At 41.6% G+C, this 17,269-nt stretch overlaps 1 protein-coding gene and 1 long non-coding RNA gene across 5 annotated transcripts in view; both read right to left on the bottom strand.

The window, feature by feature from the left end:
- Positions 1 to 389: 389 nt before the first annotated feature.
- Positions 390 to 4,043, bottom strand: LOC133215309 (uncharacterized). 2 transcript variants are annotated; one of them, XR_009726373.1, is made up of 4 exons: positions 3,736 to 4,043; positions 1,948 to 2,023; positions 1,701 to 1,777; positions 390 to 1,271 (listed from the first exon to the last, which is right to left on the bottom strand). It is a non-coding gene; the product is annotated as an uncharacterized LOC133215309 (long non-coding RNA). The 2 variants fall into 2 exon arrangements; XR_009726372.1 differs by lacking the exon at positions 3,736 to 4,043 and having other exon boundaries at positions 1,948 to 3,119.
- Positions 4,044 to 11,198: 7,155 nt separating this feature from the next.
- AGPAT3 (1-acylglycerol-3-phosphate O-acyltransferase 3) overlaps positions 11,199 to 17,269 on the bottom strand; it is a 95,830-nt gene continuing 89,759 nt past the window's right edge. For all 3 annotated transcript variants that reach the window (XM_061359271.1, XM_061359272.1, XM_061359270.1), the window contains exons 7-9: positions 17,166 to 17,241; positions 14,933 to 15,131; positions 11,199 to 14,235 (exon numbers count right to left, since the gene is read on the bottom strand). In XM_061359271.1, the coding sequence (XP_061215255.1) occupies positions 14,147 to 14,235; positions 14,933 to 15,131; positions 17,166 to 17,241 (364 nt within the window). In that variant the 3' untranslated portion in view covers positions 11,199 to 14,146. The remainder of the gene's footprint in view (positions 14,236 to 14,932; positions 15,132 to 17,165; positions 17,242 to 17,269) is intronic.

Below are 17,269 nucleotides of genomic sequence, written 5' to 3'. Positions count from 1 at the left end.
AGCACTCTCTCCAGCAGGTCATGTGTGCTGCTTCTCTGTGTCACCCACTGCTGAACCCGCTCCCTTAGCAGCTCCCTTTTCATATCATCCAGCCCTGCTGAGTATGCAGCCACAGTAGCTACTGCGAGACAGTCAGCTTTTACTGCATGGAAATTGAAAGCACTTATCCTAGCTCAAAAGAAAGAAGGCTTGTATGTGGAGTTTCATTCTCATTTACACTGAGTTTGAGTGGGAGAGTCCAGTGTAGTTTTGAACTTCTTCTTGACCCTGAAGACCTTAGAAGAAAAGGGCTTATTTCTTGTTTATCTGGAAGGTTATACTATCTTGAGAGAAGGAGTTAGAAGCACAGAAAGATAAAAAGTTGAACACGGCCTGTATTTTGGGAAAGGGGGAGGTAAGACACAGTCATGAGATGTTTCCACAATCAACTCAAGTAGAGGGGCTTTGATAGCACCCACCAGGAAGGTGACTGCATCGCTAGAAATATGCAACCTGTTCTGACCTGTCACAAGTGCATAGATAGATCAGGATTTATTTAACCCATATCACAGCCAGCTGAGTTCATAGCTCAGGAGGAAAATCACCGTTACTTAAGTTGCTTTAGGAGCCACACACTGCAGTTCATGCACTTGTATACCCTTAGCTGGAGGCTGTACAGACCAGGCAAAATACAACCCTTTCCTTCAGCATATATTCATGACTCTATTCATTTTCACTTCATACGCTTTAGAAGTACACATGCGTAGTCATTTCTAGAAGTCCCTTTAGAGAACATTGTGGGAAACATTAATAAAATAAACTTAACCAGCTAATTATGGTTTTGCTAGGTTTACAGACATATTGTAACAGAGTAGTTCTGGGCTGTGCCTTCTCTTCATTTATGCTCCTGCTTAGGACTAGCTTCTGAAGAGTGTGAGTGAAATTGGTAAGGACTACACCATAACATTTATAATTTGATTTTTTAGGCAATAAAGATCTCTGCTTGTCCATTGTACCAGCCTGGGGAAGAGCGCACATGTCCAAGGTTTAATCAAAAATTGATGGGGAGAGGAGGGAACCATTATTTAAATACTCTTCTCTGAATTCATCAAGGGAAAGCCCATTTCAAAATTACCATGTCAAAAGCTATTAGTCATTAAGTAAAATACTGTATTAATTAGAAATGAGATTCCCTTGCAAGCTTACCTCGTGCAGGTCGTCCCTGGGTGGCAAATGGAAATACTACAGGAATAATGAAGTCTGAAGAGGAGGCTCAGAAAGCCATCATAAGCCTAGAAGTGAATATTCAGATAAGAATCCTCCACTTTATAGAGTCCTATTTCTTTTCCTGCATTCTGCAGTGACATGACAGGTATAACGAAACCCATCTTGTGGGTAGAGGACAGCTTTTATGCATGCACTGGAATGTTGTTATGAAGATGTCAGATGCTTTTATGCATAGTAGCAGGGGTGGAGTGTGGATTTTGGCATCCAAAGCATTCACAGAGTGGGTCCCATTGGGAAGAGCCTTTTTTCTTACACTACCATCAAATGGTAAGATGCTCTGTTAGCACTAGCCTTCATTTTTGAAAGTCTTATACCCTAAATGCCGAGATAGCAGTGATCCTCACAGAGGGTTAAACTGGCAATTTACACCTCTTAATTTCAGTGCATATGTGATTTCACAGAGGAGGACTAAGCAACCAGAGACACAACAGTACTGTATGTTTTGAGATCATAAAGACATCCAGGCAGCACAGGCTTTTTCTGTCACATGTTTCTATTTCAGGATTTGATCCTATTAGACACTGACACTTAGTAATAAATCTAAGGCAGCTGTAAAACAAAAGATACCGTTGACAGATAGGAGAGAAGGGACAATGAGATCTCTCATCAATTCTTGCTCTGAATAGCACTGCCCCCCAAAAGAATTAACAGTAAATATTTCTAACAGATGATGCTACTTACATCCAGAGCCCTCTAGCAGCACTGCGAGCAGGTCTTCACTACTTTTAACACTCCCATTAGTATTTTTCAGCTGTTCCTGAAGATGGAAAGGCACCATGAACCTTGCCATAAACACCAAACTGAAGCTGAGTAAGACTTGAGATCCCTCATCCCATGCCCCAAATGAGTTGTTGGTAAATAAGAACAGGTTTCCTCTTGTGAGTGAAAGAGCACAATTCTATTATTTCATATTTTGAAAAGGTACTATATGAAGTTATGATATTTTGTTTTACATTTTGAGTTGGAGCATGAACTGTTTTGTCACAGGTTGCACACCGAGTGCTTTTCCTTGGAAAGGCCATCTACCCTTCTGATGGTGGATTAGCAATTCTATCCTTGCCTGGGGGACAGTCAGAGGAGATCTGGGTGTACTGATGGTTTGGGTGCCGCTTCTGAATCTGTGCTGAAATCTCAGAGAAGCTCAAGGGAATTAAACACTTGACTCCCATTAGGCTGAAAAGGAAGTCATGTGCCTAATCCTATTAGTGCCTGTGAAATTCCCAGACCTAATATTAGCTCCAGAGGTTGCTACACTAAGAGATCGCTTTGAGACTAAAAAAAAAACACCCGTATTTCCTCAGTGCAATTTGTTCTCCCTAACTACATTATCACTTTGGAGTTAACAGCAGTGATTGATATTCCATTATGTGCGGCACTTAATTTAGATAGGCCAACTGCTTTCATGTATGGCTGCCAGCAAAAGAGTGCATAGGCTCAGGAAGTAACAAGTTTTCAGGTTGCTGTGGTTCTGGGCTGGAGGTAGTGGTGAGAATGATGTTTGTTCATTCCCATCTGACAGGGAACTAACCCTGGTCTGAGCAAATTTCCCTCCCCCAAAATACCGGGTTCCATTCTGCACCACATGGCTGTGTCTTGTCAACCCCTCACAGATGCAGGTTATTCAAAAGCCCTTTCAAGGAAGCATTTCTTAGCAGTTTGAGAAGGTCTTCTCCATCCTTTACTGAACCATTTAATTAATCAGATAAGAAATACAGGATTTGCCAGGCAAACTCTTGGACCATGTTCAGTCAGTGAGTCTTGCTGTGAACCTCCCTGCTAGCAAAGAGAGCTAGCAATGCACAAATACACACCCCAGTCACCACAATGGTCTAAACAGGCTTTATGTCAAGTAGAATCATAGAATAGTTAGGGTTGGAAAGGGCCTTAAGATCATCTAGTTCCAACTCCCTGCCATGGGCAGGGACACCTCACACTAAACCATCTCACCCAAGGCTTTGTCCAACCTGGCCTTGAACACTGCCAGGGATGGAGCATTCACAACTTCCCTGAGCAACCCATTCCAGTGCCTCACCACCCTAACAGGAAAGAATTTCCTCCTTAAGTAAACTTGCTGTCTTAAATGTCACCACATACATGAAAATGTTGAATGGCCAAACAAGCTGCAGGGCTCCATTCTGCTCCATGAGCAGTGCCTGGCTGGATTATAAAGTGGAGAGCTTTGGTCAGATGGAATAAAGTGCAGCATTGTTCTTCCTTCTAGAAACCACCATGAAAGAGTTCACACTTCCCAGAGTGATGGGGAAACACAAATGCCAGCGGAGAGCCCAAACCACTGCCATGAGAGCCTTCATGAACTGAGAGAAGCAGCCTGCAACAGTGTAGTTGGGTGGTTTTGCATGGTAAAGGTCTGCAATTGAAAGATGCATCTTCCAGCCCCAATCTTGACACATAACATTGCTACAGCTGATTTAAAAGATAGGACAAAAGGAGAGTGTAGCACTCTCTTACCTTTGATAAGGAGCTTTGAGCTGTTAGGAAGCACTGAAGAAATAGCATTTTCCTGAAAACACCTGTAGTTTGTAACTCATTGCAGCCAAGGTGGGAAATTTATACATGTTCTTAAACACTACCTACTTTCTTACACTGATTTTCCTCATAAATGAAGCATCCATTAGTTCATAGCCACTTGTAAATTCGTTGGAGAAATAAATAAAAGAGATGTTACAACTAGGCCACTACTGAATTCAGCTTTTGCGAATGTTGCCCTACATCAGCGAGATGAAAACAAAGGCAGTTCACATCGTAAGTGCCAGTGAAGAAAAATAACCTGTCATCAGAGTCAAATATGCTCTGTACCATGTTCTTCACAGCCAGTCCCTTGTAAACTTGCCCATTATATCCTTCCAGTTATGCATCAGTGTCTGTGCAGAGGCATCTACCACACACAACAACCTGCCATCTCCTTTTGGTAGCTTGCTTTCTAGCAAATGCCTTGGGGAGCAACGTGCTTTGCCTTTCAGGCAGGGAGCAGGAATGTCTGCTCCAGCCATGCTGCCTCAGGTGGTGCAGCTCAAGCCAGCTCACCAATCCTGCCCCTTTGGCATATGCCTTCATCACAGCAGGAACACAATAATGTTGGCATTATAGGGGATTTTTATATATATATACATATAATAATGGAACCATAGAATAGTTAGGGTTGGAAAGGACCTTAAGATCATCAAGTTCCAACTCCCCTGCCATGGGCAGGGACACCTCACACTAAACCATATCACCAAGGCCTCGTCCAACTTGGTCTTGAACAGTGCCAGGGATGGAGCATTCACAACCTCCCTGGGCAACCTATTCCAGTGCCTCACCACCCTAACAGAAAAGAATTTCCTCCTTATGTCCAATCTAAACTTCCCCTGTTTAAGTTTTAACCCGTTACCCCTTGTCGTATCACTATAGTCCCTAATGAAGAGTCCCTCCCCAACATCCCTATAGGCCCTCTTCAGATAATGGAAGGCTGCTATGAGGTCTCCATGCAGCCTTCTTCAGGCTGAAGAGCCCCAACTTTCTCAGCCTGTCTTCATACAGGAGGTGCTCCAGCCCCTTGATCATCCTCATGGCCCTCCTCTGGACTTGTTCCAACAGTTCCATGTCCTTTTTATGCTGAGGACACCAGAACTGCACACAATACTCCAGGTGAGGTCTCACAAGAGCAGAGGGGCAGGATCACCTCCTTCGACCTGCTGGTCACGCACCTTTTGATGCAGCCCAGGATATGGTTGGCTGCAAGCACACTGAAGCCAGCTCATGTTCATTTTCTCATTGACCAGCACCCCCAAGTCCTTCTCTGCAGGGCTGCTCTGAATCTCTTCTCTGCTGTGTCTGGGATTGCTCTGACCCAGGTGCAGGACCTTGCACTTGTCATGGTTGAACTTCATGAGGTTGGCATCAGCCCACCTCACAAGCGTGTCAAGGTCCCTCTGGATGGCATTCCTTCCCTCCAGTGTTATCAACCGAACCACACAGCTTGGTGTCATCGGCAAACTTGCTGAGGGCGCACTCAATCTCACTGTCCATGTCAGCGATGAAGATGTTAAACAAGACCGATCCCAACACTGATCCCTGAGGGACACTGCTCATTACTGGTCTCCAGCTGGACATTGAGCCATTGACCATAACTCTTCATGTGCAGCCATCCAGCCAGTTCTTTATCCATCAAGTGGTCCATCCATCAAATTGATGTCCCTCCAATTTAGAGACAAGGATGTTGTGTGGGACAGTTTCGAACACTTTACACAAGTCCAGGTAGATGACATCAACTGGTCTACCCCATCCATCAGTTCAGTAGCCCCATCATAGAATAATAGAATAATGTAATATATTGTTCTCATACCATATATCATATATTGAGATGGTATTATTGTAGGTGCCCAATAAACCCCTTTGAAGGGAAAGCATCTGAGTGGAAATTGGTAAGAGGGATGTGCCTATGAAGCTCAGGGAATACTGTAATGCATGACTGACCACAGCTGTTGCAAAGCAAGCTGATTTCAGCTCGACACAAACAGAACTGAAGGGTGACCTTTGTTTTAGATGAAGAGCTATCAACAGGTGAGTGGATCAACCCATGGTATAAACATCTTCCAGAGTTAGGCAGGCCACCATAGTGGGTATTAAACATTACACCTTCCACATGTGGGTATCTAAAACAACCCAGTCAAAGTGTATTCAACTCTGACATAGATACATATATATATATATGTATGTTCATGGATGTGAATCCATAGAGTAGCAAAATCCAGAAGGGTATTTAATTAACTCACAACAATGTTATTAAGCTTATATTTACCTATTAAAAATCTGTTATATTTAAATAAAGTTTTATTTCATAGATGCATTCCGTCTAACAAGCTTCTCAGGAACAGATTACAGTTTTAGATGTACAGGCCGTCTTCCCAAATGTATTAATGCAGTACTGGAACTTCTATTGCAAAAGGGTGGACTAAGTGAGATTAAGGAATCCAGAAGAGCTACCCCTACAAAGTGCCACCACCACAGTGAACTTCCTACTGTGTCTGCAGTTTAAAGAGAAGTTGTATAAGAAGCTCCCACAACCTAAAGGTCACCGCTATATGGATTCCTTTGTACAGAAACAAACTACCCAACAACACTCCTTGTGCCTTCATCCAGCTGGCAAGCATTTTCATTTCCACAGCTACCTCACACAGTGCTGGCTATTGAATACTGTGGTGACACGCTGCACCGTTCACCTACCCTTGCCCGTACCTCCCACTAATGACCGCTTCTGCTCCTCCAGTATGTGTGGTTGTGATGTCTGTCAGTGCCTGGTTCACCAAGAGAAAGCAGCTCAGGAAAGAGGACTTGCAGAAGAGCAGGTGGATAGGCAGTGAGAGAAAATAGGTACTTCTGGGGACAAGAACTGACAACAGTGATGTCTTTTTAGCAGTGCATGGGAAGACAACACATTGCTCCAGCACCAGCTGTGGCTTGCTTTTCATGGCTTGGTTTCTGCACGCATGTACTAAGAATCATACCATCTTAATAAAATTAATTCTTCATATTCTGTACTGGTAAAAACTTTGACTCATATATCTCACTTTAAAGCTTAAATAGTAGTCCTGGAACAAAGCATTAAAAATTCCAGGTCAAAATTATCATCCTTTAAAAATGGAGTATGGGTCTGAGGAGTCTCAATGGTGGCATAGAGAGAAGAAAAGCTGTGTTTGTGCAAAGTCACAGAAAGGAACCTTCTGTGTGCATACTCTTGAAATAGGAGCCCACCCTCTCCACAAAAGGTCTTTAAGGTGGCTCAGCACAACATAGAATATTCAAAGGAGCAAAGGATCATGGAAAAACCTACAGGAGAAACTAAGAACTCAGTGCTTGAACTCTAGCAAAAAGATGACAGGAACATAGTGTTCTCACATGCCTGTCACTTGTTACAGGCACAAACGTCCCAAAGCAGAGCTGATGTCTTCGGAGACCAAGCAGGCACAGAGACTAGGGGTAGGAATTGTACAGATCCACTTCTGTTGGGCAGCCTTCTCATAAAGGTATGGGGAAGGGAGCAAAAATGCTAACTGAACTTCTGGTATGTCTTCTTTTGCTCTAGTAGGTAGGAGTGCATGATGTTGGCATACAGCTGATGAAGGGGCAAGGTGTGTTCATCTTCCAGTGAATAACAGAAGCTTAAAAGATGTCAGATTTTGAAAAGTGGTTTAATCTACAGTTTAATAACCCATACAACCAGCTTACCCTGCTGGAGTCTCAACATCTCAGACCATACAGCTTTGGGTTTACTTCAGAGGACTCTTCCGGAAAGGAATATCCCTCCCCACCATCCACGGTCATTTGGAGTAGCTATGTGAAACTTCTACAAACGGTATGGCAACATACCGTCCCTCTGCAGCTCTCAATAAGCGGCTCAATGACTGGGAATGGACATGGGGTTCAGCTTGTTCTTTACTTGCAGCCCCCACAGAACAACCCATCCAGATTATTGCTGCAGACGTGCCCCTCACACAGATCAGTTTGCAGGACAGACCAAAAAGCATAAATGGAAACAAAAGCAAAAAGACAACAGCCCTTAGTGCATGTTTAGTTACAAAGACCAGAACGGCAAACAGGAAAAGGATGCAGATCTTCCAGTTACAGCACATAATTGGTAACACTGCAAAACACCCAGATGCTGGGCAGTCACCCTTTCTCATTCAGGCACCATTAAAAAACCCTCTATGCCAGCATATTACATACAAAATCCCATACAGTTAAATTAAGCAACTGAATGCATGAATGAAATTCTAATATACAGCACTTTCACACAGCCAAAGCTATTTTATTTCACAAGATGAGTCTTTTGCATTTGTCTTTTTCTGAAAGCCCAGTAAAAACAGCGTGAACTACTTCAGCAAAATTTAAGACAACTTACAAAGTAGTGTTTGCATAGCACTATAAATCTGCGTATTTGTTTGGGCACAGATCTTAGTAGAAAAGGTGACAGGTTTGGGTTTTTCCGAATAGCTTCTTGTTTTTAACCAGATTCAGACGCATCTCTTCTGAACATCATAAAATCAAGTGTAGGAAATAATCGTAAAAACGTACAAAAATATATACACATGCCCAGTAAATGCATACCCTGTGTACAGTGTTATTACTCGTTAGATTTGGCTACGTTTGACAGGTTTGTAACAGATCAGTCAGGTTAAGGAGGGTGAGTTTTCTCGGAGAGGAGGTTTTCATTAAAGCTACATTACTGCTGGTGATCTTTAGGAGTAAGCAACGCGTCAGCTGACGGTGGCTGTCTGGCATTCAGGCAGCAGCATTCCCTTGTCACAAGGTACAGCTCTGGCAAAGCTGAAGCAAAATAACACGAGGGGACACTGCTTGGCTCTCTGCACAGATGCACATGCACATAAACAAAGGAGGCCTCTAGAACCAGTTCACGCCTTGGGGGAAAAGTGATTAATTTCTGATCAGCATCTACTGCCCACTCTTCCTCCCTCTGTAAATTAGGTTTTAGTGTGACTGGTAAAGCTGTGTGTTTTCCTTGAAAATGCACACTGGTCAAAATGAAAAAAGAAAGAAAACGTGTAAGACTACAAATTGGTAGTGGTAGTACCCATACTAAAAAATACTTCCAATTTAGGTTATAGAAGTACCATAAAATCTGGTTTCTCATAAAGTGTCTATTTTAAAAATACATTTCCTCTTAAAAAGATGAAATGCTGCTTCTGCTAATGTAAAGCTTTTCAGAAATGACAAGCAGTTGCACTCAAGTACTCTCAACAGTGACAGTGCACAAATTAACTTTCTTCACAGTTTCAAAGTCTCAAGACTGGCTTGTAACTACAGGTAGGACATTTTAAGAAACACAGGCAGCTTTCCATAGAGTCAGAGAGGCCCAGGATAAGAGACATGACATGTTTGTCTTACCGATGCCAATCCACTGTCTTCCCAATTGCAAAGTATGAGATATTTTGATGACATTTGCTGGTGGCCACCAAATGGGGTGCAGAGTCTCTAACACTGACTTCCAGAAAGTTCTCCCTCAAAACCATAGCAGGTAAAAAATACACAACCAACAATCTGCAAGGACCTTGATGCAGAGATTGCGGAAACAAACTAGTCTTCAAGATAAATAGGGGGAAGCGTGGCAAGAACATGAGATGCCATCTGTAACAAGCCCTTGAAACAAATTCCAGTCCTGATCACATGAACATTTTAAGGGTTACCTTTTAAGTTGTCACAGGGAAGCTTCACATTCATATTGGAGTCAGTTTGCTGCCCACATACACACTTCTCTCTGGTTTGCAGAATTCTTGGCAATGGCTCCATTTTCTCAGGACAAGAATTTGGCCAGGCTGCCTTCAGCAATGAGCCTTGCAGCTCTCACCTGCTGCCACCTGCCTCAAATCCTGGCTTCACTCAGTGCTGGCAGCCCATTACGGATCAGAACATTCAGAGATGTGGAAACAAGTAGCTGTGTCAAACCTGGCCAGCATATAAATTCAGCACTGCCATTATGGGGATGGGTTTTTTTCCACAGGAATAAACCAGAATGCGTAGTAGTCATCTGCTGCAAGCCAGGAACTTCACACCAAGTGACTTAAAATGTATCCAGGAGACGCTGTGAGCTACACCACCACATCCAATTTTTAAAGGAAATCTAGGAATGGATTTTTCACTTTTATCTGCCTTGGTCTCCAGCATCTGAATGAAACACTTGGGTGAGATCTGTCCAGTCTTGGCCATAGACTTCTTAGTACATACTTCTCCAAGATGCCAAAATATGTATTATCTGCCTTCAATTAAAAGCCTCCAACCCCACATTTCTTTAATCAAAATGTACACAAAGCAAAACCAGTTTTTTGGGGTAGTCCCAGACAGGAACACTACCTTTAGAAATTATCAGATGTACAGTGTACAGATGTACAGTCCTTGCTAATTACTCCAAGTGTTAGTAAAGACCTTGTTCCAGCTCCTTCTGTTGGTTTCCTCAATGCCAGAGGGACCTGTTACCAGGTAGCGATGGCCTATGTGAGCAGGCCTGGGAAGGACTTCTCTTCCCTAATGAAAGTTTGGCTCTGAAGCAGCAAAGTTGCGTTATTGCTTAACACAAAGTGTGTCACTTCAGACCTACTGAGCACGTCAACCAGTGCAAAATGCAGGAAGACAAAACCCCAGCTATGTGAGACAGTTTCTACAGGATTGGTTGGACTGGAAAGCTCCAAGTTCCAGCTAAGGGGTTGTAACCGAACCATCTGCAGAAAATACAGGTGAGCAAATATAGACATCCATGACTGAGACAAGTGGTATCATGTGGAAGTGAGCAGACATGCTCACTTCTTCTGTGAATACCAGGCAATTAGGACAAAGGTAGTAGCTATATTCATTGGTCAACAAGCAAGTGTAGAGCCCTTCAAGATAATTTAAAGCAGAACAAAGGAACATTGCCCATGCTTTTTGTGCCAGACAAAGTCAATTGCAAGATCACATTCAGCACACAGTGGGCAACAGAGAACTGTAATTCCTACTGAGCCAAGACCTCTGGATAACAGTTATCCAATTCTTCTTCAGCATCAGCTTTTTGTGCCTTCCAAAGTGAGAGATGACACTACTCCAGCAGTCTCCAACCTCTCCCACCAGGTTCTCAGAGGTAGGTCCACGTGATGCTACCTTGGAACTGGTGACGAGAGCAACATGATTGTTCTTTATGACAATGTCAAAGCTGTCAAGGCAAAAAGATTAGCATCTGTCCATATCAGTCTGAGAACCATTCATCTTCGGAGTCAATGCTGAACTCCATGGCAGTCAGCTTGCAAGTCCATACTGGAGAATATGGTATTTAGTCTAAACAATGAAACAGTAAGTGAAAGTTTTCAAAAGTGGAGAGAGAAAACGCTCCCATAGCTTTAAGTTTATTAAACCTAGCATGGTTGAAAAGCAAAAGACGAAAAACGTGATATATTTTTGTTTATTATTGCTCTTAAAGGGCTTGGTAGTCAAATATACAAGCTATGTTCTATTAAACCAGAAGAAAATAAGATATAAAATCTATGCTCATTTTTCCAATCCAAGCCATCTGCTAATCTTCATTAGTGACATTAATTTCAGCTATTTCCAGTCATTTTAATTTATACATACTCTGTGTACATGTGCACGTGCGTGTGTATAAAAACCCCTATTGAAGAGGTAAAATTCAAAATGAAGAGACTTGTGTCAGTTTTGTACTGTTTTGTGCATTGCTATATATTTCAGTTTTCAAAATGACTACTGATATGTCTGTTTAGAAGAGCAAAATTTAAGTAAGTGATGATGTATTATATTTTCAAAAAGAAAGCATGACCAATAAGTTATCATAAGAAAATATGAAATCTTGATTATTCTCCCCTTGATGTACATGCACTAATCCCATGATTCAGAATAGGGAGCTACATGCACTAAGAGGAGAAAAGAATCCTGTAAAGAGAAAGGTTATTAATTCCCCTCTCCTTTAAGCATCTCCCCTCTTCTCAGTATTAAGAGGGGATTTATTTTGTGAAATTCTTTTCATGCCCATTAATATACTGCTCAAAATGTAAGTATAAAACATGTCAGTGGTCAGACTGCTTTGCAAGACTCACTCTGCTAAGCCAGTACAATTTATATAAACTCAGTATCATCTTCAGGAAGCAAGTGTACAGCATTTGTAACATCTCTCTAAGCAGCAAGAATTATATCCATTACTGAATTACTTAAGGAAAAAGAAATAAAAGACTAAAGAAAAGAACAAAAAGCCCACTGGTTTTAGTCCTCTGGTTAAAACACAGGGAAAAATCAAGAGAGTTATCTTCATCAGCATTTGGAAGTCCAACCGTATTTAAAGACAAAGTACAAAAACATTCAGCAAGGAAAACAGAGTCCTGGCTAAGCTCTGCTCTTCTCAGTTCCAAAAGCATATTCCAAATTCCACTAAGATTAACAACAGTTTTGCATCCCTATCTTAGTAAAGATTTATTGAGGGGACAAAGACGACATACGAATGCCGGGGCTACAGGTACAGTGATTTGGTGAGGATGAGTCTAACAGGATACAATGTAGGTCATCCTTCAAAACCTCTTGTTGAAAAGACCACAAATGAAAATCAAGTGCCTGACAGAACAGTGACTAATGACCCCAAGTAAAATATTTTTCTAAGTTACAAAATTGCTTTTCCAGTGTTTGAAAACAGAAAAACCTGTGGGATAAGAGGTTACATTCCAACAGTTGCAGTAAATATGAAAAGGTAAATTATTACTCTCTTATCTTGGCTACTAGAGCAAAGATGAAAATAATGACCACTGTTTTGATAAGATCCGCTCTTTACAAAAGTGAGATAAGTAGTGGCAGCTGGGTTAAAAATACAGAACCCGAGAGTCAGCTTCTGCCCTCAGCTTTAGATCTGCAACCCATTTCACCAACTTCTGAGCATAGCCAAATGCAGATTGTGGCCTTCAGACTTGAGTATACAGGTACACCGGTTAGATAACATATCTGTTTGCTACCCATACAGCAGCACTCTACAAAAATGTCAGAATGTGTGTCTGGAAAAAAGCACAGGTACAGCACGATTCTAATTTCTGCAATTTTCAGTGGAAAAAAGCCCCCCAAAAGTCAACAAGCAAAACTAAAGGTATTTAAAATCCCTGAAGAGACCCTATACTCTTTCTAATGCTTAACAGCACAGCTCACCTTGCAATATACTTCAGACTAACATCTAAAGCATGTCCAAGTAGAAAATGCAGCACACCCTATATCATTGCAGTACACAGGGCCAGTAAGAACCTGGCCCCATCTGAATCAATGTCAGAACTCTCATTAAAAGTTCAAGAAATGACAGTATTTGAAATCTGATTGCTACAGACCTCTCTCCTTTTCAGATTTTTGTAAAAGATGACATTTTGAAAACTATTGTGCTGATTTCTGCCGCTGCCTCCCAGTTTACTGAGAGAGGTTGGCTGAAATGGACTTTGGTGATAAGAGATTCAAATAGAAATAATAGGAGAAAACATCAGAAAAACTGAATTAATTTCCTTCTTCACACAACTCTAAATTCCTCAGTCACCATTAATTCAGAAAACATAACAAGCCCTTAAAGAGAAACAAGATCATCATACATGTAGGATGTGAAACAGGGAAACAACACTCAAGACTGAAGTAATACTTGGAAATTAAACAGCCTTGAGCAATTAGCAGGAGGTATGATGAGAAATTTAACCTGTTTTAACACTAGTGGATCTGTTCTACAGTATGTGCTGATGAATAATGCACTGCTTCCAAACTCCGCTACCCATTCCCTCACATTAAAGAAGTTTTAAGATGTTGCCTAAAAATAAAAAGTATCATTGTAACAGACAAATACGATTTCATCTGCAGCCATGACAACACAGCCTTTCCAAAATTACTCTAACCAAATAAACATCTGCAATTAATTTAAGAAGGGTTGATTTTCCTGGCTCATTAATACAACAAACATGTTGGCTTTAGCAAGAGGAAACATTCAATGGCTCCTGTTGTAAAAGTTAAGTGTAGTGCTCTTGACAGAAACAAGTGTATTCAGTCATCTGAAGATGCACGTGGCCATGGCCAATGCCCTCTTTTCTTCCCCCACTCCCAAGTCCCCTAACAAAGCAAGAAAAATTAGCTGCTTCGTTCATCCCACCCCAGATTTTCTCCCACAGTTTGACTACAGTAATCCTTAAACAGGCAGAAAGTTGATGTGTTCTCTTCAGTTGATGCCTCCAACTTCTTCATTCTTGGCTCAAGTTTTATTCATTAATATTAGTCATCAGTTATTAAGAAAATACAGTTTCTAAGTGTTCATTGTTTTTTTAACTGAAGTTAATTGGACACCATAGTCTGGTCATATGTGCTGAACTGCAGCTATCAGTTATTTCTTTTTCTTGAATTCCTGGTTGCCATAGCTGGAGCCTTTTTCTATTTCGGTTACTCCTATCAGTCTACGAACTCCAAAGGAAGCTTTAAAGTATAACAGAGAAATAGGGAGTGTATTAAAACCAGTTCAAGGATTCAGAAAGTAACAAACAGACAGGCATAACCAACATGAGTTAACTTAATCCTGAAGACAGTAGCTGACTACAGACCAACAGCGTATGAGGCTGGATCACAGGTCAGGTATCACTAGAAAAGGAGGGCAATCTATATTTAAAAATATAATTAATGCTTCTATGTTGATTAACAGAACATGTAGTGTGAACACTGAGGTATATTCCCTTCCCCAGTCCCCATTCGGTTTTGGTATTTGGTTGTGGGCTTGTTTTATTTTTCCTTAGAGTTTTTTGTTTGGGAGAGTTTGGTTTTTTTTTCTGTTTGTTGTTTTTGTTTGTTTGTTTGTTTTGTTGGTTGGTTGTGGGGTTTTTTCATTCACAGGCAAGGTATCCATTAAAAGTATTTCCTCCTTCAGGAACCATAATAATGGGCTATAAGACTCACTTGGTATTGATTGCTATAGATATTGGCCAAGATATGAAGGCAAGCCTGCCTGGATTAAAGTGTTCCAAATAATAAAAATGCTATACAATATAAAAACCTCCAGAGTGAGTGCCAAATACTAATCTGCAAGCCCCATCCAGATTAATTAATACACAGAACTTGTTGGAGGTAATGGATCCTGTTATGTGTCATTCTGGGCTTAGTTTTGTCTTGCTTTTATTACCTGCTCCAACAAATCCCAGGAATGCAAGGATGAGGAGAGGTGATCCACTTGCAAAAACTCCGAAGCCAAATGTGAAGAGAGGAGAGAGAAGAACTGTGGCCCAAAAAAGAAAGTTTAGGAGCGTCCATGGTCTCCTACGAGGTTTAAACTGCTGGCCAGGGAATATGCCTTCCTGATTATACATCTCTTGCAAAGCATCCTGGGACAAAGAGAAGATAAGAGAAAACAGGTTCGTAATGTTTGCACACCAAGTGATCCAAGACTAGTCCACTGTAGGACAAGATCAAGGACAGTATCTGTGGTCAATACCCATCCGGAGTACACAGCATCCATTTCCATCTGCTGTCATTTATTTGGGCATTTCCGTTGATCGCTGAGGCCACTGTATAAGCTCTCTGAAGGCAATCTTAGCCACCATCAGAAACTGACATTGTATCAGCCTCTCCATTCACCTCTTCTCTTAATTGCAGGGGAATTTAGGGCAGTGTCAAGCCAGAGGCTAATTCAGACACTACTTGCCTATTTGCTGAGTGCTTTTTCTTCCTGTTTTTACTTCCAGAAAGGTTAGCATAGCACAGCAGGAAAGTGTTGTATGTACAGCGAGAAGACGAAGACAGTGCACAAGCTAACCAGCAGAGACAACACTGTGCTAGCCATTACCCGAAGTCTTCAACAGAGCAGCTGCATACTGAGCTGAGCCTGCAGAGAGATGCAATCATGAAATGCATCACTCAGAGGAGCAGAGTGCCCACAGCCTTCCCTCAGTTTGTAAGAATGTACTGTAAAGTTTCCAAGCCATTATTAAGGGGGGCTCAAGTTTGGCTATTTATTTTTTTTTCCCACTTAAGCTGTTTTACTTTTTAGCATCTCTTAAAAGGCCTAAGAAGCACAAGGTGTTCCTTGCCAATAACACATCGTTTTGAGGATATACCCTCTGTGCATGAAGAGTATTTCAAGAATTCCAGTTACAACATGTTGCTACCACCATAAGATCAATATATAATATCCACATATATAAGTAACATCTCCACAGTGACAGCTTGCACCAAAATTGAGCAGAAGTACAGTCAACACCAGCAAGAACACCAAGCCCTCCATCTGGAAGCAAAGCAGAGCATTATGCCTAAGGAACAGCACCAAGAGGAGTGAATGCTCTGTGCCACATCTGCATTTACTGTTCTGCATTTACTGATTAACAAAGCAGGAGCCAAGCACAGGAAGGCCACCTCTGTAACATACACCTTAATGTTCCAGCCCAGCAACATCAAAAACCTACAAACTAGTTTGATATGCCTGCTAATGGGAGGTGGTGAGATGATAGCTACTGCTCTTTGTGAGATAATTTCTCTCCTCTTAATTAAAGCTTAGATATTCAAACAAATTAGGTTGAAATGAACTAAGCGAAACTCAGAACGATCTGCTGCCTACCTACACATTAAATGTAAGCTTGGAAATGCTGCAGCACAGGTCATCACAGCAGAAGGAAGCCCAAGATAGTTCCTCTGTTTTTCCACAAAGACAGGCAAGACAAAAATCAAGATACACATTTCAAGTTCAACAATCCACCAATTAGGGCTCGGCAACATGAATTACAGTTCACTCCTCCTCCCCACAGAACTGTTAAATCTGTCAATAAATTAACTACAAGAGAAAGAAAGGGAAAGGGACGAAGAAAAGCTTTTGGCTGTTTGAACGCATGCTGGCTATGTGCTACACCAGGCCCTGTCAGCAGAACCCAGGCCCATACCATGTCACACACCACTGCAGAGGTGTTAACAGGAGGCAGAAGGGAAGAAACAATGGAAAAAACATGAAAGCAAAGGACAATTGCAACTAAGAGCCGACACCGTCTGTCCCTGATAGACAGCTATCACTCTTCTTGAGTGTCTAAAAACACCCACAGGGAGAATGAAACTTTTACAAATACATGACAGAGACCCAAGAGCTGGAGAATATAAAAAGACAGTGGATTGCTATTAGTCTTCTACAACTCAGGCATATCTCTGAATCCCATAGTGCTTCCTGGCAATTTGATACCTATTCACCAGCCAGCCTTCTGTGGCCAAGGGGTTCTTGTGTACTGCTCCTTCCAGCAGTTTGAGGGATGGCTGCCTAATTACACAGAATATTTCCATCTCTTCTCTCCATCCAGTGGAACAGTGTGCATTACTCAGTGCCTTAATACACTGCCCCATGAAACTCCCAAAAGAGAAGAAAAAGCAAAGCTGTTTACCTTTTCCTGGTAAAGCTTATGAAGCCAGTTTGCAGCTTCCTTTTCATCTTGAGGGATATCTTCTAGAGGAAACCTCCTAGTTTAGTAGAGAGATTAAAAAAGAA

This window comes from Neopsephotus bourkii, unplaced genomic scaffold (genome assembly GCF_033783945.1).
Source record: "Neopsephotus bourkii isolate Nb327-2 ecotype Australia unplaced genomic scaffold, CSIRO-AGI_Nbou_v1 NB_962, whole genome shotgun sequence".
Classification (NCBI taxonomy): domain Eukaryota; kingdom Metazoa; phylum Chordata; class Aves; order Psittaciformes; family Psittacidae; genus Neopsephotus; species Neopsephotus bourkii.
The sequence above is the reverse complement of the archived record's forward strand: the minus strand, read 5'-3'. Positions and strand labels throughout refer to the sequence as shown.